This window comes from Scyliorhinus torazame, chromosome 10 (genome assembly GCF_047496885.1).
Source record: "Scyliorhinus torazame isolate Kashiwa2021f chromosome 10, sScyTor2.1, whole genome shotgun sequence".
Classification (NCBI taxonomy): Eukaryota; Metazoa; Chordata; class Chondrichthyes; order Carcharhiniformes; family Scyliorhinidae; genus Scyliorhinus; species Scyliorhinus torazame.
In genome coordinates, this window is record NC_092716.1 from 177,270,991 (window position 1) to 177,296,083 (window position 25,093).

At 46.9% G+C, this 25,093-nt stretch overlaps 1 protein-coding gene across 1 annotated transcript in view; it reads right to left on the reverse strand.

Annotated features, from left to right (window-relative positions):
- uevld (UEV and lactate/malate dehyrogenase domains) overlaps nt 1–25,093 on the reverse strand; it is a 57,290-nt gene that overhangs the window by 27,228 nt on the left and 4,969 nt on the right. Inside the window, exons 3-7 of the mRNA XM_072518997.1 lie at nt 17,224–17,289; nt 14,458–14,621; nt 12,774–12,909; nt 9,142–9,254; nt 1,635–1,740 (exon numbers count right to left, since the gene is read on the reverse strand). Of these exons, the coding sequence (XP_072375098.1) occupies nt 1,635–1,740; nt 9,142–9,254; nt 12,774–12,909; nt 14,458–14,621; nt 17,224–17,289 (585 nt within the window). The remainder of the gene's footprint in view (nt 1–1,634; nt 1,741–9,141; nt 9,255–12,773; nt 12,910–14,457; nt 14,622–17,223; nt 17,290–25,093) is intronic.

Consider the following 25,093-nt stretch of genomic DNA (forward strand, 5'->3'; position numbering starts at 1 on the left):
TAAATTTATGGATCGCATACGGGATCACCTGGACGGTATGCAGGACCCTGGCACTTGGGGTAACTGGGGATTCGGAGGTTGGAAGGACTGGTTGATAAATATGGCCATGTATTTAGGAGTGGCACTCGGCTGCATCTTTGTGGGCCTGGCCATCGTTAAATGAGTCATGGGTAAAATGCAGGGTGCACTGGAACGGATAGACGCCCCTAGAATCTTGGCTGTTAGGATCCACGAGGGTGCAGCGGATGACGGGGTGCTGCACCAGGAATTGGAAATGCAGCGACGAATCTTCTCAGATGAGGGGCCATAGCTACGGGTTGGACAGATAGGTTATCATGAAATGATAAAAAGAGGGAATGACGAATGTGACATAAAATAGTTAGTTCAAATATTAGTTACAGTAATGTAGATGTAGGCCAGTTTAATTCTAGTGAGTTCACAAAGGGCAAAGCACAAAGGAATTCAGAAAGTATGGCAAGGAAGGGGGGAGGGGTGTCTGGTGGAGGATGGGAAAAGGATGCTGGGTAACAAGAGGCCCAGGGTTAAGGAATGCGAAGTGAGCCAATCAGGATGTATGGCCAGGTCAGGAGGGGTATAGGAATCTTGTATGTGAAACTTGATGCCATTTGAATGTATTTGCAGAGATCTCTTTGTCTCCGACCTCATTCGTTTTCCGAGGGGTCCAGGAGACGGTTTCTGTGTTCTGTGTCTCTATGAAGCGAGTCAGACTTGCAAGTTGGTTAAAAATAATACTATACCTACAAATCCATCTCGAGTTCTATTGAGGCCAGACTGACAGGTAAAGAAATTAATATCATGAGAATGTCACTTAAAGAAATGTTTGGAAGCTCATGTTACTGCAGAGATGTCAGAGTGTGGGTGGAGCTGAGCTCTGGCTCTGTCTTTTAGTTTCACTTTGAGAAAAGCTGGGGTGTGTCTGTTTTTTTGGTTTAATTTTCAGTGTTGGAGCTGAAGCCAGACAAAACAGGTGTACTGCTGTTCTCTCTGCCATGAAAAGACTATCTCTTGATCATTTGGTGAATTCAGAATTATAAATGTTCTCAGTAGTGAATGTAAACCTGATGTGCTTCTGTTAAAAGGTGTTTCTTTTGTCTTCTGGATGTTGTTTGGGAATTTATTAAGGATTGCTTAGTGTTGTATTCTTTGGGGGTTGTATTTGAATTAATGGTTGCTAAGATGTTGATTGTATGTTTTAAAAAGGTTAACTTGAGTTCATAGAATAAACATTGTTTTGCTTTAAAAAAATACTTTTCCGTTTCTGCTGTACCACACCTGTAGATTGGGCCGTGTGCTCCCCATACCACAATCTATTAAAAGTTGTGGGTCAGGTGAACTCCATGATACACTTTGGGGTTCTCTAAACCCTGGCCCATAACAGGAGGCTAGGTTAGATCATGGAAAGGATCATTATATGAGTTTCTGCATAACCAGTTCTCACCCCCACCATACCTGTGAGATCTGCACACGTGATATTTTGTTTCCAAGACCCGCTTTAAAGTAAGAATAAACCTCAGCTTGTTGGACCTTGTTTGAGGAGAATATAGGACTGCTTCATTTTGATAAAAAAACAGTTGAAGCTTTTCTGCTGGATTCCCTGATCAGCTGACACAAACCTTTACCGATTTCAACTCTGGGCAGACTGAAGATCTCCAAGTCCACGATCCCACTCTTCGTGGTATTTTCTGAGGTTGGGATGAACACCAATTTTTCTACAACATCCTAGTGAGAGATGCACAAAGAAAACAAGGATCTGCATGATTTTATTCTTCCAATATTCTTGCCTCCTCCCACTGGATTGGACACAACATTTGTGTTGGTAACTTTCCAATATTCTTCACTTCCAAGTGAGGTTTCAGCAGGCCATTTGGCTATGGTCTTTCAGCTGAGCCTGATGTAGTCTTATGCATCCAACCTGCCAGGTAGTCTTATGCATCCAACCTGCCAGGGTGAAACTTGAGTTTATTTCATACATTTGGATTGACAGCTCTCTGCCTCAAAGTTACAATGCCATTGCTTCAGGTCCATCATAGAGTAATTTATTGAGACATAAAAATTATGAAGGGGTTGGATAGGAAAAAGGGTTTCCACTTCAGGGGAAATCCAAAAGGGGCAGCACGGTAGCATTGTGGATAGCACAATTGCTTCACAGCTCCAGGGTCCCAGGTTCGATTCCGGCTTGAGTCACTGTCTGTGCGTGGGTTTCCTCCGGGTGCTCCGGTTTCCTCCCACAGTCCAAAGATGTGCAGGTTAGGTGGATTGGCTATGATAAATTGCCCTTAGTGTCCAAAAGTGCCCTTAGTGTTGGGTGGGGTTACTGGGTTATGGGGATAGGGTGGAGGTGTCGACCTTGGGTAGGGTGCTCTTTCCAAGAGCCGGTGCAGACTCGATGGGCCGAATGGCCTCCTTCTGCACTGCAAATTCTATGAAATTCTATGAAAACTACAGACCATAGGAATAAGAAAATCGCCAATAAATGCAATACGGAATTCAGGAGAAATCTCTTTACTGAGAGTGGATTAGAAAGTGGAATGTGCGACCACATAATGTAATTGAGGAAAATAGTGTAGATACAATTAAGGGAAGGCTAGGTAAAAACATGAGGGAGAAAGGAATACGTATGGCGTTAAGTCAACACAAGTGCTGGAGGCTCATGTGGAACATAAACCATGGTGTGGATTTGTTGAGCCATTTCAAAATGATATATAACTATGCTTCAAAGGCCGTTTTATATTTTGCTGCTTTAGAATTACCTTAAGATTTTAACCACAAAAAGCTGACATAAGACCAATTTTACAACTGGTGTTTCAAATTGCTGCCAGTTTGGACAATTAATTAATTTAATAAAAATATGGAATACGTCAGAGTAATGTCCTAGGCCCAACCATCTTCAGCTGTTTCATCAATGACCTTCCCTCCACCATAAGGCTAGAAGTAGGGATGTTAACAAATGGCTGCACAATGTTCAGCACCATTCGTGACTCCTCAGATATTGAAACAATCAATGTCTATATGAAGCAAAACCTGAACCACGTTCAGGCTTGGGATGATGAGTGGCAAGTAACAAGTACAATGGGACTTCTGGGTGCGGCGATGACCAGCTAAGTCGCACGTTTCGGCAGCTCCCGGTGGAACGGACTTTTGGGCTCTTAATAGGAGCCCCAATGGCAATTTTAACGGCTAAAAACACTGTGCAGTAAACCAGAAGGGAATCCCCCCTGAACACGGATGGAAAAAGGAGAGGAAAGTGGCCGGATTGCGGTGGATCCTCTAGAGCAGCGGCCAGGAAGGCAGGCACAAAGCAAGATGGCGTCGGAAGGTGGCAGTTTAATATGGGGCCCTGAACAACACGAGTTCTTGAAGCGCTGCGTGGAAGAACTTAAAAAGGAGATGAAGAAAGAGCTGTTGGCCCCAATATTACAGGCGATTGAAGGGCTAAAGGAGGAACAAAAGACCCAGGAGCGGGAGCTTCGGGTCGTGAAGGCAAAGGCTGCCGAGAACGAGGACGATATACAGGGCCTGGTGGTGAAGACGGAGATGCACGAGGCACAACACAAAAGGTGTGTGGAAAGGCTGGAGGTGCTGGAGAATAATGCGAGGAGGAAGAATTTAAGGATTCTTGGTCTTCCTGAAGGTGTGGAGGGGGCGGACGTCGGGGCATATGTGAGCACGATGCTGCACTCGTTAATGGGATCGGAGGCCCCGACGGGCCCATTGGAGGTTGAGGGAGCATACCGAGTGATGGCGCGAGGACCGAGAGCTGGAGAAAATCCTTGAGCCATAGTGGTGAGATTTCTCCGATATAAGGACAGAGAGATGGTCCTCAGATGGGCAAAGAAAACCCGGAGCAGTAGGTGGGAGAACGCGGTGATCCGCGTATATCAAGATTGGAGTGCGGAGGTGGCGAGAAGGAGGGCGAGCTTTAATCGGGCCAAGGCGGTGCTGCACAAAAGGAAGGTTAAATTTGGAATGCTGCAGCCGGCAAGACTGTGGGTCACATATCAAGGGAAACACCACTACTTTGTAACGGCAGAAGAGGCGTGGACATTTATTGTCGAGGAGAAACTGGAATAAGCGGGCTAGAAAAAGAACGTTTGGGACAAAGTGGTGGGGTGATTACGTGGGGTGAAGGGGGGGGGAAATGGGGGAAGAGATGATTTCCCAAGTTGTTAATCCTGCAACCCTGTAACTTTTCTCTCTTCCCCATGTCGTGGGGGAGGGGGGGGGGGGGGGGAGAGGGAGGATGGGGAGCTGGGGGCGCCGGCCATTGGGGGCGGGGCCAAATGGAAAGCGCGGGCTTTGTTCCCGCGCTATGGTAATCATGGCGGGAACAGGGAAGCAGAAAGGAGGGGGCCTCGCACAGTGGGGGCCTAGGTCACGGGGGGAAGCCGAGGTCGGCCACAGTTTGCTGACTTCTGGGAGCAACATGGGGGTGCAATTACGCTAGAAAGGGATCTAGCGGGGGAGGGGGTTAACTGGGTTGCTGCTGCTGCTGGGGAGAAGGGGGAGCTGGTATGGGGTGGGGTAGTCGGGGCGGGAGGGCGCCGTTGGGGGGAGATACGGCTACGTGGGAACCGGGAGAGGAGCTGGATTGAAAAAGGAGATAGATGGCTAGTCGACAAGGGAGGGGGGGGTAAAGAGCCCCCCAACCCGGCTGATCACGTGGAATGTGAGAGGGCTGAACGGGCCGATTAAGAGGGCACGGGTACTTGCACACCTAAAAAAACTTAAGGCAGATGTGGTTATGCTGCAGGAGACGTATCTGAAACTGATAGACCAGGTCAGACTTCGCAAAGGATGGGTGGGGCAGGTGTTTCATTCGGGGCTAGACGCAAAAAACAGGGGGGTGGCTATATTAGTGGGGAAGCGGGTAATGTTTGAGGCAAAGACCATAGTGGCGGCAGATACGTGATGGTGAGTGGCAGATTGCAAAGGGAGGCGGTGGTTTTAGTGAACGTATATGCCCTGAACTGGGATGATGCCAATTTTATGAGGCGTATGTTGGGACGCATCCCGGCTCTAGAGAAAGTTGGTAATGGGTGGAGATTTTAATACGGTGCTGGACCCAGGGCTGGACAGATCGAGGTCCAGGACCGGAAGGAGGCTGGCTGCAGCTAGGGTGCTCAAGGACTTTATGGAGCAGATGGGAGGAGTAGACCCCTGGAGATTTAGTAGACCCAGGAGTAAGGAGTTTTCGTTTTTCTCCTATGTCCACAAAGTCTATTCACGGATAGAATTTTTTGTTTTGGGAAGGGCACTGATCCCGAAGGTGACGGGGACGGAGTACACGGCTATAGCTATTTCGGACCACGCTCCACATTGGGTGGACCTGGAGATAGGGGAGGAAAAAGAACAGCACCCACCCTGGAGAATGGACATGGGATTATTGGCAGATGAGGGGGTGTGTTTAAGGGTGAGGGGGTGTATTGAAAGGTACTTGGAACTCAATGACAATGGGGAGGTTCAGGTGGGAGTGGTCTGGGAGGCGTTGAAGGCTGTGGTTAGAGGGGAGCTGATATCTATCAGGGCACATAAAGGAAAGCAGGAGGGTAGGGAAAGGGAGCGGTTGTTGAAAGAACTTTTGAGGGTGGACAGACAATATGCGGAGGCACCGGAGGAGGGACTGTACAGGGAAAGGCAAAGGCTACATGTAGAATTTGACTTGTTGACTACGGGTAATGCAGAGGCACAATGGAGGAAGGTACAGGGTGTACAGTACGAATATGGGGAGAAGGCGAGCAGGTTGCTGGCCCACCAACTGAGGAAAAGGGGAGCAGCGAGGGAGATAGGGGGTGTGAGAGATGAGGAGGGAGAGATGGAGCGGGGAGCGGAGAGAGTGAATGGAGTGTTCAAGGCATTTTATGAAAGATTATATGAAGCTCAGCCCCCGGATGGGAAGGAGAGAATTATGTGCTTTCTGGATCAGCTGGAATTTCCTAAGGTGGAGGAGCAGGAGAGGGCGGGACTGGGAGCACAGATTGAGACGGAGGAAGTAGTGAAAGGGATTGGAAGTATGCAGGCGGGAAAGGCCCCGGGACCAGACGGATTCCCAGTTGAATTCTATAAGAAATATTTGGACTTGCTCGCCCCACTACTGATGAGAACCTTTAATGAGGCGAGGGAAAGGGGGCAGCTGCCCCCCACTATGTCAGAGGCAACGATATCGCTCCTCCTAAAGAAGGAAAAAGACCCGCTGCACTGCGGGTCCTATAGGCCCATTTCCCTCCTGAATGTGGATGCTAAGATTCTGGCCAAGGTAATGGCAACGAGGATAGAGGATTGTGTCCCGGGGGTGGTTCATGAGGACCAAACTGGGTTTGTGAAGGGGAGACAGCTAAATACAAATATACGGAGGCTGCTAGGGGTAATGATGATGCCCCCACCAGAGGGGGAAGCGGAGATAGTGGTGGCGATGGATGCCGAGAAAGCATTTGATAGAGTGGAGTGGGATTATTTGTGGGAGGTGCTGAGGAGATTTGGCTTTGGAGATGGGTATATCAGATGGGTACAGTTGCTGTATAGGACCCCGATGGCGAGCGTGGTCACGAATGGACGGGGGTCTGATTATTTTCGGCTCCATAGAGGGACGAGGCAGGGATGTCCTCTGTCCCCGTTATTGTTTGTATTGGCGATTGAGCCCCTGGCCATAGCATTGAGGGGTTCCAGGAAGTGGAGGGGAGTACTCAGGGGAGGAGAAGAACACCGGGTATCTCTGTATGCGGATGATTTGTTGTTGTATGTGGCGGACCCGGCGGAGGGGATGCCAGAGATAATGCGGATACTTGGAGTTTGGGGATTTTTCAGGGTATAAATTGAACATGGGGAAAAGTGAGTTGTTCGTGGTGCATCCAGGGGAGCAGAGCAGGGAAATAGAGGATTTACCGTTGAGGAAGGTAACAAGGGACTTCCGGTACTTGGGGATCCAGATAGCCAAGAATTGGGGTACATTACATAGGCTTAATTTAACGCGGTTGGTGGAACAGATGGAGGAGGACTTTAAGAGATGGGACATGGTGTCCCTGTCACTGGCAGGTAGGGTGCAGGCGGTTAAAATGGTGGTCCTCCCGAGATTCCTTTTTGTGTTTCAGTGCCTCCCGGTGGTGGTCACGAAGGCTTTTTTTCAAGAGAATCAAGAAGAGTATTATGAGTTTTGTGTGGGCCGGGAAGACCCCGAGAGTGAGGAGGGGATTTTTGCAGCGTAGTAGGGACAGGGGGGGGGGGTTGGCACTACCGAGCCTAAACGACTATTACTGGGCCGCCAATGTTTCAATGGTGTGTAAGTGGATGGGAGAGGGGGAGGGAGTGGCGTGGAAGAGATTGGAGAGGGTGTCCTGCAGGGGGACTAGCCTACAAGCAATGGTGACGGCACCGTTGCCGTTCTCACCGAAGAAATACGCCACAAGCCCGGTGGTGGTGGCTACATTGAAAATTTGGGGGCAGTGGAGACGGCATAGGGGAAAGACGGGAGCCTCGGTGCGGTCCCCGATAAGAAATAACCATAGGTTTGTTCCGGGGAGAATGGATGGGGGATTTGGAGCATGGCAAAGAGCTGGGGTAGTACAATTGAGAGATCTGTTCGTAGATGGGACGTTTGCAAGTCTGATTGCGCTGACGGAAAAATATGGGTTGCCCCAAGGGAATGCATTTCGATATATGCAACTGAGGGCTTTCGCGAGGCAACAGGTGAGGGAATTCCCGCAGCTCCCGACGCAGGAGGTGCGGGATAGAGTGATCTCAGAGACATGGGTGGGGGATGGTAAGGTGTCGGACATATATAGGGAAATGAGGGACGAGGGAGTGATCATGGTAGATGAGCTGAAAGGGAAATGGGAAGAGGAGCTGGGGGAGGAGATTGAGGAGGGGCTGTGGGCTGATGCCCTACGTAGGGTAAACTCATCGTCCTCGTGTGCCAGGTTAAGCCTGATACAATTCAAGGTTCTACACAGGGCGCATATGACTGGAGCACGGCTCAGTAAATTTTTTGGGGTAGAGGATAGGTGTGGGAGATGCTCGAGAAGCCCAGCGAATCACACCCACATGTTCTGGTCATGCCCGGCACTACAGGGGTTCTGGGTGGGGGTGGCAAAGGTGCTTTCGAAGGTGGTGGGGGTCCGGGTCGAACCAAGCTGGGGGTTGGCTATATTCGGGGTTGCAGAAGAGCCGGGAGTGCAGGAGGCGAGAGAGGCTGATGTTCTGGCCTTTGCGTCCCTAGTAGCCCGGCGCAGGATATTGTTAATGTGGAAGGAAGCCAAACCCCTGGGTGTGGAGACCTGGATAAACGACATGGCAGGGTTTATAAAGTTACAACGGATCAAGTTCGTATTAAGGGGTTCGGCTCAAGGGTTCACCAGGCGGTGGCAACCGTTCGTCGACTACCTCACATAAAGATAGAGGGAATGGAAAAGAAGAACACAACAGCAGCAACCCGGGGGGAGGGGGGGGGGGGGGCGGACGGACTCTCAGGGATGTCATTGTATATGTATAGACACTTGTTATAGGTAATGTATATTGGATTGTATCTTTGGAGAGTAACTATTTTTGACAAGGCAGTTGCCACTCAGTTTTGTTTTTGTTTATATATTATTTATTTGTTTAAATTTGGCCACGGTTATTTATATCGCTTTGTTGTTGTTCAAAAGAAAAACTATGTACTGTTATGTTTGGCCACAAAATTTTGAATAAAATATATTTTTAAAAAAACAAGTACAATGCATTATCATTACTGAATCCCCCACTAGCAACATCCTTGGGACTACCATTGACCAGAAACTGAACTGGACTGTGCCTGCAAAAGCAGATCAGTGTCTGGGAATTCTAAGGCATGTAATTCAGCTTCTGGCTCTCCAAAGGCTGTCCAACATTGACAAGGCACAAAGTCAGGTGTTTGATGGATACACAAGTGCAGCTCCAACAACACTCAAGAAACTTGGCACAAACCAGACCAACGCCTTCAACATTCACCCCCTCCAGCACTGATGCAATGGCAGCAGTGTGACAATTTACAAGATGCACTTTCCACACCCGCTACCTTTGCCAGATAGAAGGACGAGAGCAGTGGTTTACAATCTATTTTTATATTCCTTGATGATTGTCTTTGACTTGTGTTCAGTTTAATGGCTTTACCTTTGCTAAGATGCTCATGGCGCATGCCATTCCCAAATCACCACCACCAAGCACTGTAACCTTTCCAAAATGTTGAGCGTCCATTTTTGGCTGAAGGCTGACATCAGAGAGATCTGTATGTGAAGATTAGAATTATATCATTCTCTTGCATTACTGTTTTTAAAAGACAAGCTAACACTTCCTCTTTCTTTTTCTCTTATCATTTTATCCCCTCCTTTCCTGTAGGCACTGACAACTGTTGGGTACGAGTTTCACAATTATCAGTATCTGATTATCATTATATGTTCTGATGCATTATCCAAGTAATCATTCTTCATGTCAAAACAGATGAGCCAATTTACCCAGACTGGAGCCATGCTGTTGGTGAGGTAAATCAGAATGGCAATGAAGAAATCTCCACACTGGAGGCCAGGAGCCTTGCCACACAAAATCACCACCTGCCTCAATGGATTATGCAACTCTTGGGAGTCAATAGAGTTGAAGTTGATCTGGTCCTTCCTTGTGGTAGAGCTGGTAACATTTTTACCCTACATCAGTCAGTATGCTGATTGTTGATTCACCTTTCTCTTGTTCCAGAACCTTCTCTTTGTTCAATCATCCACACTGTATGATCCCTATCACTTACAGTTGCTAAGCACTCATGTGATCTCCTTGCTATCCTCACATAGTCTCTCTACTGAGTGATTCCTTATTCTTGGTGACTTCAACAGCATTTAATGGTTTCCTCTTTGCCACTAACTTCACCAATCCCTAACTTTACTCCACCTCATAATAAACATAAATGTTCCTAAACACACTATGCTATTATCTAGATCTCACCGTCCCACTACCAAGGTCAGGACTACTTGAAGAGTATTTTCTGACTAGTTCATCTTCACAGCTCCTTACCAACTTTTCTAATCCTTCGAGCGTTATCCTTCATCCCTGGAATAAACTACCACCCAGCTCCCGAAGTGGTGGTTTCTGCAACTTTCAACTTCCTTGCTGGTGGCCTACCATAGAGACATTCAAGCCATGGAGGTTTCTCCAGTTATTCTTTGTTTCCCAATTGGCCGTTGTTAGGGATCAGTCTCAGTTCTTCCCTTGAACATCCCCCCCCACCCGCCCCCCCACCCCACCACAAGAATTTGTATTTCTTGCTGGTCACAGCACCTGGAGCCTGACTTTGCCCCAACTTGTGATCTGTAGTTCCACATTCTATTGGCTCTAATTGCGGTTTGCACATTTTAATATCCCTCTACCCTATTCAGTTCACCCTCAGTAAAAATTTAATAGTATTCACGCCAACCATTTTTCTCCTTTTTGTTCAGTACCTAACATTTCATAGAATCATAGAGTGCAGGAGGCCATTAGGCCACTGAGTCTGTACCGACCCTTCGAATGAGCTCTCTACCCATTGACGAGTGTCCACCTCGCCCTATCCCCGTAATCCCATAACCTAACATGTACATCCCTGAACATTAAGGGGCTATTTAGGATTGCCAATCCACCTAATCCGCACATCTTTGGACCCATGTATGTCCAGGTTAAATTTCATCTGCCCATTTACTTTACATATTTTGAAGCTTTTCCTCATTTGATGCCATCTGCAAGTCTGACCAATTTGCATTTTGCTTCTAAATTTGAATCATTGATACAAATTGGAACAGTGGAGGTTCAAACACTAGCCCCGCCCCGATCCTTCAAGCAAGCACATACCATACCCTCACTTCAGCCACTTTCTAGTTTTTTTTCCCCACCAGAATCTCCACAGCTTTAAAAAAATATAAATCAAGGTCGAATAATGACATGCTTTTCATAGTCCACTTGGCAAGTTGCTTCCTTGAAAAAGGTCAAGGCTGTTGGTCAGGCTGGATATTTCCTTCAGAGTCCATGTTGACTGCTGTTTACTAGATTATCACAGCTAGTCCTCTGTGGAATATAGAGGAACCCTACGGGTGTACGTAACTTTATGTATAGGAAACAAATTGCAAAGTAAAGGATGAAAGACCATTAAAGTTTAAACCTGGGGCGGCACGTGGCGTAGTGGTTAGCACTGGGACTACGGCGCGGAAGACCCGGGTTCGAATCCCGGTCCTGGGTCACTGTCCCTGTGGAGTTTGCACATTCTCCCCATGTCTGCGTGGGTTTCACCCCCACAACTCAAAGATGTGCGCTGGTTAGGTGGATTGGCCATGCTAAATTGCCCCTTAATTGGAAAAAGTAAATAATTGGGTACTCAAAATCTATTTTAAAAAAGTTTAAAATTGCGAGGATTCAGGATAAAGTTAGGAATAGATACAAAATTGGCTCAAGGGTAGGAAATGGCAGTATTGGGGACCGGGCAAGTACTGAATGGGCTACTCCCCAGGGATCAGATTTTGGACGCATATCATTTAGGGAAGACATACAACTCATATCCTCTAATAATAATAATTGCTTATTGTCACAAGTAAGCTTCAATGAAGTTATTGTGAAAAGCCCTTAGTCACCACATTCCTGCGCCTGTTCAGGGAGGCCGGTACGGGAACTCTCCAGTGAACACTTGGGGCAAACAAGTTAGCTTCATCTTTGATTTCATTTCCAGCCCAGTTGTATCTTTTAGAGCCTACTATTCCTCTCTGACTGTCTTCTTACTGTTGGAACACTGAAAGATATTCTCTTATGGGACTATGATCCTGATGTCAGGTTGGTGAAGGAAGAAACTAGACCAGTCTTTACTTGGAACAGATTTATTCACAGTGCGAAACACTACAAACATATACCTCCTAACTCAAACCACATCAGTGTACTCCAAGTGTATATACTTAACCCCATTTGATGCAATTAACAGTACTGTTGCTCTGATCTTTTCCAAATATCCCGTTGCTCCTCTCAACACTTATTTCTCCAAGAGGTCTTGTGGTGCAGTGGGTAGTGCCCCTCCTCTGAGCCGTAAGCTCTGGGTTCGAGTCCCACCCCAGGACTTGATGGCCACAGTTGGCCATAATGCAGCCAAACAAGTCGAGTATGAACCTTCAAAATCCTTTCAATGGCAGGTGGTAAGAGTGGGGCAGATACCTGTTGCCTCTGGCAACAAACTCGTGACCTGTTCCAGGAATAACTAGCTATGGAGACACTTGAAAGTCTGCCTAAACCACTAAGTGCAGGAACAAAACAACAACAACAAACTCCTATATTACCTTCTACCCTTCACTGACAGAGTTGTGAAAGTTCACACAAATGGGAAGTGGCTCGGTGATTAGCAATGCTGCCTCAGAGTGCCAGGGATCCGGGTTCAATATCCGCCTTGGGCAACTGTTTGCGTGGAGTTCGCATTTTCTCCCAGTGTCTGCGTGGTTTCATCCGGGTGCTCCGGTTTCCTCCCACAGTCCAAAGATTGCAGGTTAGGTGGATTGACCATGACATAATTGACCCTTAGTGTCCGGATTAGGTGGGGTTGCGAGCCGGGGTAAGGTACTCTTTCAGAGGGTCGGTGCAGACTCAATGGGCCAAATGGACTCTTTCTGCACTGTAGGGATTCTATGGAGCGTGTCCCAAATTCAGGAGGGAGCTAGATAGATTTTCCTTGTGAAAGGGCCGACTGTAGGTTCTAAAAGAATTGTCCTCTGGTTCTAAATCTTTTCATGTCCTAGTGTAAAGAATTCACAAACCTGAAGAAATAGCAGCCACATAGTTGTTGAGCTCTGCCAAGGACAGCTCATCGGTCGCGGGCTTTGTGTATAAAGGTGGCGTTTTCTCAAACTCTGCCATCATTTCGTTTAGCAAACCAGTGACATCTGTTTTTGGCTATAGAGTTTTAAAAAAATCAGTGAATGCACATTTTTAGAGACAATATAGCTAACTTATCTTTTCTTCAGGTCACATCACATATCGTGTGCAGTAATAAGGGCAGATAGATGTCTTGATCGCAGGAGACACAGGCCAGCCTGTCTGCTGCCATATCCTGGCAGTGTAGGGAAAAGTAATTTTAGTTTAGTGTAGTGATGAATATTATAATTCAGACTAAACTTGAAGTGGACTGTTGAGGTTTTTGCATCTTGGTGACAATTCCTAAGCTTCACTTGACATAACAGTGCATCTTGGGATTTTAAACAAATAAGCCAACAGTGGATGAGCTGGTCACAAAGAATGTTTGAAGGGGGCCCCTCTTATAAATCACCGCAGGAGTCTGAAGCCTTCAAGATTGACTGGGCTGTTCGCATTTGTGATCAGCAGAAAAGCGGTTTACAGGAGATTGTGGGTGCAAGGGAGGAAAACCGATGTTCCTTACATTAGTTTAGTTCATAAGTGTTAAGAAGCAATTATATTTAAAATTTGTATTATCAATATAAACTTTGTAACAGTATGTGATTAATTCAAAATAGTACAATTCTTTAGATCATTATTATTCAATAGTATGTATACATTTTAAACAGTGCTAATTGCTATGAACTCGTGTTATACTCACTCTATGTAATATTCTGTCACTTGTAAGCCTTTACCACGCTATCCTTTGTTTGAAAAGTAAAGTGACTCATTCCAAGTTCCAACATCCACAGTGAGAAGGACAGGGCCTCGAAAGGAATCACTGATAAGGATTTGATTTAATGAGGAACTTGTACCAATTAGACAAAAGCACAGTTGCTTCACAGCTCCAGGGTCCCAGGTTTGATTCCCTGCTGGGTCACTGTCTGTGCGGAGTCTACACGTTCTCCCCGTGTCTGCGTGGGTTTCCTCCGGGTGCTCCGGTTTCCTCCCACAGTCCAAAGACGTGCAGGTTAGGTGGATTGGCCATAATAAATTGCCCTTGGTGACCAAAAAGGTTAGGAGGGTTATTGGGTTACGGGATAGGATGGAAATGAGGGCTAAAGTGGGTCGGTGCAGGCTCGATGGGCCGAATGGCCTCCTTCTGCACTGTATGTTCTCTGTTCTATGACTTATCATCTCATGTTTTACATTATTGGGAAACTTGCTGGATGAAACAGTCAGGTTCAGGAGTTTCTCATTGAGAAGTCATGCCATCAATCTCCATCTTACCTAATCCAAAGCACATCACATCGAAGGGCATGCATACAACTGCTGTCACCACCTACAATTCAGCAGTTAATACAAGCCAGAGCCTGAAGATCAACATTAAATGCCACTGATTCTTTGTAGACCAAAGACATCCCTGTCATGAGTCTCTGCAGACACAGAGTTCCCCGCATTCTGTGCTACATTGAATACCATATTGCTAAATCTGAAGACTGGCACTCTACGTTCATGGCCCTGGTCCCTGCTAACAGACACCACTCATGTGCCAAAGTTTCCCAGTTTTACTTTTGTATGATGCTGATTCTCTCTCTGGTTTCTTACATGACTCCAGTGTTGCAGGTATGGTAAATAAAGGCGTCCTTGAGCATCCACATGTTTCCCCTCACGAATGATCATGTTCGAAGTCGGTCTTAGGAAGCACAAAGGAGGACCAAAAGGATGAGAGTCAAGAATCCATATTTGAATGGGAATGTTATAGGAATGTCCTGGATAACAAAGGAAAGAAAAAAGAGATCGGAAATTTATTTCAGCACACAAGCTGCAGAGTTAACAAATAAACCTTTTTAACCTCAAGATTTCCTTAACAGTCAAAAGAAAGCTGAGACACGGGCCTGAATTCTCAGGCTGGTGAGCACTTGGCACATGTCATCCTGAGAGTCAGCAGTACTCTGACAGGCCTACCGCTATTTTTTACTCAATTGAGTATTGATTAGAAATCCCGCCTTGGAGAGCTGTCAGCCAATCAGATTGGGTGACAGCTCTCCAATCCTTGCAAGCACAGTGCTGCAGTGGCCAGAAGAGGTACTGCAGTGCCATGCCTGAGTTCAAGTTCCGGGATCACACTTCAGGCCAGTACCAGCGGTACTGGGGACGGGAGGTTAGGGGGTGGCCTGGGAGGAGGTGGTCCAGGAGGGGCACTTCTAATATGAAGTGGTGTTCAGACTGAGGCAGCCTCTCACCTGAAATCGAAATTGCTAACATTTTCTTTTGGCGCCCTGCTCCAATCAGTGCCAGCCAGCCGGAAAATTGGTTCAATTCAAGCCAAGTAAATATCAGTTTTCCAAGAATGTATATAATGCGGCTATGATATCGCAAGCAACAAATTATTAATGCACAACATCTGCAGCACTATCTATATCCTCAGGCACTGATCGAGATTGGATTTCCCACTGTTATCTTTTTACTAAGGAAGTGAACCCCTAAATTGGCATCTTAATAATGCAATATATCACACGATCGCCATTCAGATTGTGATAAATAATCATGAATACACAAACAAAAAGGACAAAGTCCCAAGATAAAGGGAGGGAGGCAGAAGACAGAAAATTATAGGCTGGTTAGCCTGACTTTGGTCGTTGATATGCTTTTAGAGTCCATTACTAAGGATGAGATTGCAGGGTACTAGGAAGTGCATGGTAACAGTGCTGAGTCAACATAGCTTCGTCAAGGGGAGGTCATGCCTGACAAATACGTTAGAATTTTTTGAAGAGATAACGAGGAAGTTAGACAAAGGAGAGCCAGTGGACGTGATCTATTTGGATTACCAGAAGGTCTTTGACAAGGTGTTGTACAGGAGGTTGCTAAAATAAGATAAAAGAGCCCATGGTGTTAGGGGAAGGTACTGCCATGGATAGAGGATTGGTTGACTGACAGAAGGCAGCGAGCGAGGATAAAGGGGTCATTTTCAGGATGGAAGCTGTTGACCAGTGGCGTTCTGCAGGGGTCACTGTCAGGACACAACTATTCATAATATACATTAATGATCTGGAAATTGTTGCTAGGTTTGCAGATGATACAAATATATGTCGAGGGACAGGTAGTGTTAAGGAATCGAGGAGGTTGCAGAAGGACGTGGACAGGCTAGGAGAGTGGGCAAAGTGGCAGATGGAATACAATGTGGAAAAGTGTGAAGTTATGCACTTGGTAGGAAGAAGAGGTATAGATTATTTTCTAAACAGGGAAAGGTTTCTGAAATCTGAAGCACAAAGGAACATGGGAATCCTAGTTCAGAATTCTCTTAAGGTTAACACTGAAGTTCAGTTAGTAGTTAGGAAGGCAATGCAATGTTAGCATTCATGTTGAAAGGACTACAATATAAGAGCAAGGATGTATTGCTGAGGCTGTATAAGGCTCTGGTCAGATGCCATTTGAAATATTGAGAGCAGTTTTAGGCCCCGTATCGAAGGATGCGCTAGCCTTGGAAAGGGTCCAGAGGAGGTTCACAAGAATGGTCCCGGGAATGAAGGGCGTTGTCATAAGAGGAGCAGTTGAGGACTCTGGGTCTGTACTCATTGGAGTCTAGGATGAAGGGGGATCTCATTGAAACTTATAGGAAACTGAGTTCTAGATAGAGTGACGTGAAGATATTTCCACTAGTAGGAGAGACTAGCACCAGAGGGCACAGCCTCCGACTGAAGGGACTATCCTTTAAAATTGAGATGAGGAGGAATTTCTTCAGCCAGAGGATGGTGAATCTGTGGAACTCATTGCCACAAAAGGCTGTGAAGACCAAATCATTGGAGTGTCTTTAAGACAGAGATAGACAGGTTCTTGATTATTAAGGGGATCAGGGATTACGGGGTGAAGACAAGAGAATGGGGATGAGAAATTTATCAGCCATGATCGAATGGCAGAACAGCCACAATGGGTCGAATGGCCTAATACTGCACCTATATCTTATGGTCTATGGTTTTATTTTAGGTTATAGTGCAGTTATAAAACATGCATCAATTCAACCTTGTGACTAAATGATTGTGATGCCACATCAAAGTTATATTAGCACCTGTACTGGGAGACTAAGAGTTTTATTACAGGTAGTCTGAACTAGCTCGCGCCCCTCAAATTTCCTTTTCTGAATGTGTTTTTGCTGGGAATGGTTCACGGGCTTCCATACTGCCCCCATCAACCCACCCCCATAGTACCTTGCCCAAGTCGTTACTGCATTAGGATTTCAGTAAAACAATGATAACAATGTGAAATTTTCACATCACATCTTCTTAAATATGGAAAAGCAGACAGTGGTACATATTAAAAGAACAATTCTGCTCTCTGACTTACTCTGATGTTAACATGGGGAACGGAGCTTACCTTGGTATCTAATAGGAATGGTTCCAATTAGGCTCAGTAGATCTTTCTGAGAGCCATCGCTGAAAGCTGCAATTTGAACAAAAATCTTTAGTCCCATTCGGCTGCAGGAATTCGACTGGATTAGTGTGCAAAATATTCACTGAAGAGTGGTTCACACTTATACTTGCATCATAAGCTTTGGCTGCTTATTCACAAATTACATTCAAAGAGACTTAGATTAAAAGTATATCTGACAGGTCACAGTTCCAAAATGTGTTTGACCAGTGCACCGGTCTGGGTAGGTTTGCCTTTTAAAAAAGAAAATTGCCCGATTTCCTCCTCTCCTCCCCCATGGGCATTAAAGCCTTGCAGGGTTATTGTTTCAGCTGGCTCAAATCCCACTGCAGAGACCGGAGCACACAGGTCTTGGCTGACACTCCTCGTGCAGCACCACGGGAGCGTTGCACTCTTAACTTGGCATCTTTTGAGGTTCCATGTAGCCGTTTTGTAAAAGTCCTGGTCATTATCTTGAAGGAGAGGGGGGTAAAGTGATCCCAGTTTCCTGGCCTACAGTTATCCTTCAGATAGCATAACAGAAACAGACTTACGGATCATCATCATCACATTGCAGTTTGGAGAAGTTTGCTATGCACAGATTGGCTGTGTGTTTCCTACATTACAACAGCAATTACACTTCAAAAGTATTTTATTGGCTGTGAAATGCTTTGAGACACCCAGCGAATAAGTAGGAGGCAGCCACCCAGCCCTTCCAGCCACTTCCCCACCCAACAAGAGGCTGATCTTCTACTTCAACACCATTTTCCTGCATTATCCCCATTAAAAAAATCCCTTAATGTTAACATGTAGAAATGTATTCATCTCAGACTTGTTTTTAAAATTTAGAGTATCCCATTCATTTTTTCCAATTAAGGGGCAATTTAGCGAGGCCAATCCACCTACCTTGCACATCTTTGTGTTGTGGGGGTGAAACCCTCGCAAACACAGGGAGAATGGGCAAACTCTACATGGACAGTGACCCAGAGCCGGGATCAAACCTGGGACCTGGGAGCCGTGAGACTGCAGTGCTACCCACTGCACCGCCGTGCTGCGCTTCATCTCAGTCCTCAACATACTCAATGACTGCACCTCCACATGACTCTGGGGTAGAGAATTCCAAAGATTTACCACCCTCTGAGTGAAGACATTCCTCCTCATCTCAGTCCTAAATGGCCTACCCCTTATTCTGAGACTGCCCCCCTTGATCCTGTAACCCCCAACTACAGAAGGCACCCTTCCTGCATCTAACCTGTCCGGCCGTATAAGAATTTTTATATTTGAACGCGATCACCTCTAGTCTCTGGAGTTTGGAAGAATGAAAGGCCCAGTCTATTTAACCTTTCCTCAAAGGAGGAAATGTCAGGGGTGGCACAGTGGTTAGCACTGCTGCCTCACAGCACCAGGGACGTGGGTTCAATTCCAGCCTTGGGTGACTGTCTACGTGGAGTCTGCATGTTCTCTCAGTGTCTGCGTGGGTTTCCTCCGGGTGCTCTGGTTTCCTCCCACAGTCCAAAGATGTGCAGGTTAGGTGGATTGGCCATGCGAAGTTTCCTCTTTGTGTCCAAAGATGCGTGGGTTAGGTTAAGGGGTTATTGAGATAGGGCAGGGGAATGGGCTTGGGTAGAGTGCTCTTTCAGAGAGTTGGTGCAGGTTTGATGGGCTGAATGGCCTCCTGCACTGTAGAGATTCTATGATTATGGATCAACAACCCAAGTAACACAATAAATCAAAGTTTGCCAATGATACTTAAGATCAGTAGTGCAACAATTAGAATGGGGGGGGGGGGGGGGGGGGGTGGAAAAGAGCATAAAATTACAGCAAGACATTCACAGATCGAGTGGCCGAAACTGTGACAGATAAATGGCCACCTTCCCATGTGTCTACTGCTCTTGACTTTACAGGTGGTAGAGGTCACAATTTTGGAGGGTGATTTCAGAGGGGGCTTGGTGAGGTGCATATCGTAGATGGTACACACTGCTGGGACTGTACACTGCTGGTGGACGGGATGATGAAGTGGGCTGTTTTACCTAGAGATGGTGTGGAGTTTCTGGAGTGTTATTGGAGTTGTACTCATCGAGACAAGTTGAAAGTATTCCATCACACTCCTTACTTTACAACATGAGAAATAGGAGGAGTAGGCCATTCAGCCCATAAAGCCTACTCCGCCATAATTAAGATAATGGCTGATCTGATTGTGGCCTAACTCATTTTTTCAGCGAGTTTTCCATAACTCTAAATTGCCTTATCGATAAATAAAATCTGTCTAATTCTGTACTGAATATATTCAATAACCCAGCCAGCTTTCATTGCTTTCTGGGGAAGATAATTCCAAAAACTAACTACCCTGCTGAGAAAATAAATTCCTGCTCTTCTCTGGTCTTAACTGGGAGACCACTTATTTTTAAACTGTGCTTCTCTAGTTCTAGAATCCAAGAGGAAACATCCTCCCATCATCGTGGGGCAGCACGGTAGCATTGTGGACAGCACAATTGCTTCACAGCTCCAGGGTCCCAGGTTCGATTCCGGCTTGGGTCACTGTCTGTGCGGAGTCTGCACATCCTCCCCGTGTGTGCGTGGGTTTCCTCCGGGTGCTCCGGTTTCCTCCCACAGTCCAAAGATGTGCAGGTTAGGTGGATTGGCCATGATAAATTGCCCTTAGTGTCCAAAATTGCCCTTAGTGTTGGGTGGGGTTACTGGGTTATGGGGATAGGGTGGAGGTGTTGACCTTGGGTAGGGTGCTCTTTCCAAGAGCTGGTGCAGCCTCGATGGGCCGCACGGCCTACTTCTGCACTGTAAATTCTATGATCTACCCTGTTAACTCCCCTCAAAATCCTATAGATTTCAATAAGATCACCATCATTCTTCCAAACTCCAATGAGCATAGGCCCAACCGTTCTTCAAAGACCAACCTTTCTTCAAAAGACCAACCTTTCTTCAAAAGACCAACCTTTCTTCAAAAGACCAACCTTTCTTCAAAAGATCAACCTTTCTACCCAGGTATCAGCCACATGAACCTACTCTAAACTGCTTGCAATGCGTATGTCCCTCTTTAAGACAGACCAAAGCCATACATAGTTGAGTCTCACCAATGCATGTATAGCTGTAGCAAGACTTCCCTTCTTTTGTGAGCTGGTGTTTAAATATACTCAGGAATCCAGGGAGAAGGAATCTCAGAAGGCGGGATTGAAACCCTGTGAGGCGGGCCATCATTAAAGCTGTCTGGGTGGGAGCATCTTTTGGAGAGAATTCTAAGGCAAGATCTTTGAAGGTGAGAATCCCTCAGGAGACAAAATAGATTCAATTGGTGTTTACTGACATCTGGGTGACATCTTTGAGAAGTCCATGGATTTTGTCTTGGTTCCACCTGTCATTTACTAGAGTGTGGTATCTTCAACCACAGTTTGTCTGTAAATTCATAAATTCACAAGACCTCATATGTACCATGAATCTCAGAGTATAAGATACATAATATAAACTTTATCTTTTTGAACTTTGAGAAAATTTTGTTTTTGTTTGTTCCAATCCTGTGGCTTTATTCCAAAAGCAGGCATCTTGAATCTCAACCTTTATCTACTTTAAACAAAATATTATTAGTCTCTAACTGGATCTCCCCCAACATCCTATTCAACAGTTGGAAAACATTTTCCTGTACCGGCCTCCCCGAACAGGCACCGGAATGTGGCGACTCGGGGCTTTTCACAGTAACTTCATTTGAAGCCTACTTGTGACAATAAGCGATTTTCATTCATTTTCATTTCATCAACAGCAAATGCAATCCTTTTTTTAACCTGACATACACACACATGCTTTTTCCAGCAGGGGTCAGTGCAGTGCAATCAGGAGCGAAGAAGCCAAGCTGAATTTTCTCTTCCCTGGCCCAGTGGCATGGTCACCACTTACCACCTAACTCAATACCAGAGAACAAGAGAGATTAAACATCCTTTTCTATTTCCCATAGTTTTCCTATTTCTCATCTAAATGTTGCCATTCATCAACATCAATAAAAAAGACAGCAACACCCAGCTCTACATTGCCACGATCTTTCAAAGCTCTTCCACTGTTGCCAAATTATCAGAAAGCTCATCATCCAGTACTGGTTGTGCAGAAATTTCTTCCATAATGCTGAAAAATTATAGACACTTTTGGCAAATCTTTTCCTTATGCACTCATCAAGATAATTTACAAGAATACGAATTGTCAGGGAAAACATCAAATTTATTTATTTTTTAATGTATTTTATTCCAAACATATTCAAAGGTACAAAAACATAAGAATATTCTCCACACCTCATCACAGTTTGTGCAGGTTTTTCCCCCTTTTTGCTCATTCTCGCACATGAGGTTGAATTCACCCTACACATCACCTTACTCCACATCCCATCTCTTCCCCCCCCTCACCAGCTCCTCCTCCCATTTCTCTTTAATCCTCACCACCTGCGCTCCCCTCTGCTCCCCCAGCCACCCATATATATCCCCAATCCTCTCCTCCCTTTCCACATCCAGGAACAGCAACTACTCCAATAAGGTATACGACAGCAGCTTGTGGAACCCTCTGCATTCCTTCTATTCAAAGTCCCTCACTTGCATATATCCACATTCACTTCCTTCGGAAGCTCCGCCCTCTCCCGCAGCTCTTCCAGACTTGCAAACCTTTCCTCCAGATAGAAATCCCTTTCTCTCACCAGCCTCAACTCTCTCCAACTCCTATACAAGCTATCTGTCTCCCCCGGCTTAAACCCATGGTTCCCACACGGTGGTGTTAGCACCGACATGCCCTCCATTCTAAAGTCCACACTGTAATCGTGGACTGGATCACTAGGCTCCCCGTGTACCTCCTCCACGGAAGCTCGGCCGTGACCATGGCCCTCAGGCTGGACCCACTACAGGACTCCTCCATCCTAACCCATTCTAACCCCTCTCCTTGGCACCTTCTCTGCATTTGTCGCCCAATAACAGTTCAACAGATTTGTGAATGCCAACCACCCCTTTCTGCCTCTGCAGCAGGGCCCTCTTCACCCTTGGTACCTTCCCCGTCCATATAAACTCCAAAATAGCTGCATCCAGTTACCGGAAAAAGGCCTTTGGAATGAAGATCGGGACGGTCTGGAATACAAACAGGAACCTTGGCAGAACGTTAATTTGTACCACCTGGACCCTCCCCACTAGTGTCAGGTGTAAAGTGTCCCATCGCCTGAAGTCCTCCCAAATGTCCTCCACCATCTTTGACAGGTTCCATTTGCGTATCGGCGCCCACTCCCCCCTCACCTAAACCCCCCAAATATCTAAACCTGTCCCTGGTTACCCTAACTGGCAATACCCCGAGATTGGCTCCCTGGCCTGCCGCATTCACCGGAAATAGCTCCCTCTTTCCGACGTTCAGCTTATACCCCCGAGAAGGCCCTGAACCTCTCTAGTATGTCCAAAATTCTCCCAATACTCTCCAATGGGTCCGACACAAACATCAGGAGGTCATCTGCATACAGTGACATCAGGTGTTCTCTACTCCCCTCAAAATCTCCTGCCACTCTCCTGACACCCCCCCCCCCCCCCCCCCCCCCAGGTCCATCGGCAAGGGCTCTATCGCCAGGGCGAACAGCAGTGGTGACAGCGGACACCCCTGCCTGGTTCCCCTATGCAACCCGAAGCATCGTGAACACATCTTGTTTGTCCGTACACTCACCCCGGGGCCACGTACAGCAGGCCACAAACCTCGCCCAAACCCAAACCTTCCCAAAACCTCAAACAGGTATCACCACTCCACCCGGTCAAAGCCTTCTCCATGTCCATAGACATCCTGTACCCATCCCTTTGGCAGGGTCATATTCACATTTAATAACCGCCTAATGTTACTGGAAAGTTGCCTGCCCTTCACAAAACCAGTTTGGTCCTCTGCGGCCACCCCCAGAACAATCCTTCCATTCTCCCCGCCATTAAATTGGCCACTACTTTCACATCTCTATTTAACAGTGATTTGACCCACACTCCAATCGATCCTTCCCCTTCTTCAGGATAAGCATGACTGATGTCTGGGTCAGTGTCTCTGACAGCTCCCCCTTCTCCAGCGCCTCGCTAAATATCGCCAGCAAATGTGGTGGCAACTCCGTCGCAAAGTCCTTATAGAACTCCGCCGGGTAACCGTCCAGCCCCAGGGCTTCCCCGACTTCATCCCTTTTATGCTATCAATCATCTCTCACTCCTAGTGGCTTCTCCAATGCCTGCTTCCTCTCCTCATCTAGCCTTGGGAATTCCAGCTCATCCAAAAAACATCCCATATCCCCTTTCTCACCACCAGGATCGGCCCTATATAACTTCTCATAACTCATCTTCCCCGGTTCTGACATGGCCTACCCCTTCTCTGCCTGTACTCTCAGAATTTCCCTGGACGTGGCCAGCTCGCCTTCTCTCCATATTTATACTGCACCCCCTCGCCCTCCGTAGCTGCCCCACTGCCTTCCCCATCGTCAATCTATCAAACTTCCCCTGTAATCTCTTTGTCTCCGCCAAACCCTCCTTGGTGGGGGCCCTCGAATATTTCCTGTCCACCTCGATTATCTCATCCAACAACCATCCACACTCCTCCCTCCTCCTTCCTATCTCTGTATGCCTTGAACGAGATAACCTCCCCCCAAACCTCCTCCTTCAACTGCTCCCAAAATGTGGCCGCCGATACCTTCCTATTCTGATTCAACTCCACATGGTGCGGTCAGCGATCAGACTTTCCTCAGAGAACCCCTTGTCCACCAAAAGCCGCATGTCGGACCTCCATCTCGGCCTCTGCTCCTGCCTCAAGCCATGTCTAACCTCCAGCGCATGGTCTGAGATCACGATTCCCACATACTCCACCCCCACCACCTCACCAACACCGCGCATCACAAAAAAGTCAATTCTGGAGTATACCTTGTACACGTGCGAGGAGAACCTCTCCCCCCAGGTTCCTAAACCTCCACGGATCCACCATTCCCATCATTTCCATAAACCCTTCCAGCTCCTTCGCCATCAACCTACCCATTGACTTAGGTCCAGAATTCCTCCCAGGAACTCCTTCACAAACCCCACGTCATCCCAATTTGGCACGTAGACGTTCACCAGACGTCCCCCCTAACACCCTGCATCTCCCCGCCCCCCACCCCCACCCCCCAGGTACCACACTTCCTTGGCACCTACAAACCTCAGCAGATTGTCCACCCCCCGCTGCTTTGAATCAAACCCTGATAGAAATGCCTGACCCACCCCATCCCTTTCCCAACTGAACCTGATCTTTCAACCGAAGATACGTCTCCTGCAGAAAGATCAACCCCCGACTTCAAGCTCCTCAAGTGCACAAAGACCCCAGACCCTGTCACCGTCCCGTTCAGTCCCCGTACATTCCATGTTATGAACCTTACCGGAGGCTTGCGCCTCCATTCCCCGCTACCGTCCGCCATCCTCCCCTTCCAATTCTGCCTCCTATAAGGGGGCAGTTGCCCCCTTACACACTTATTGCCCTTTAGCAAGCTATCACAATAGAATCACCCCACACGAGAAAAAGCTCCCCCCACCCTCCAACCCCACACGACCCGCATTTCTGTTGTTCCAGCTCCTCCGTCTCTTACCAACATTCACTTCTCCCCACGGTTATGGTCTCTGATGAAGTCATTGGCCTCCTCTGGGATTTTAAAATAGTACTCACGGCCTTCAAAAGTCACCCACAATTTTGCCGGGTATAGTACCCCAAACCGGATCTGCCTTCGGTATTGAAATGTTTTCGCCAGCTCTGCTCCAATGTCCTGATAGATTTGGACCTTGTTCCCCCCCCATTCGCAGTTCCGCTTCTCCCTGGCCCACCGCAGGATCTT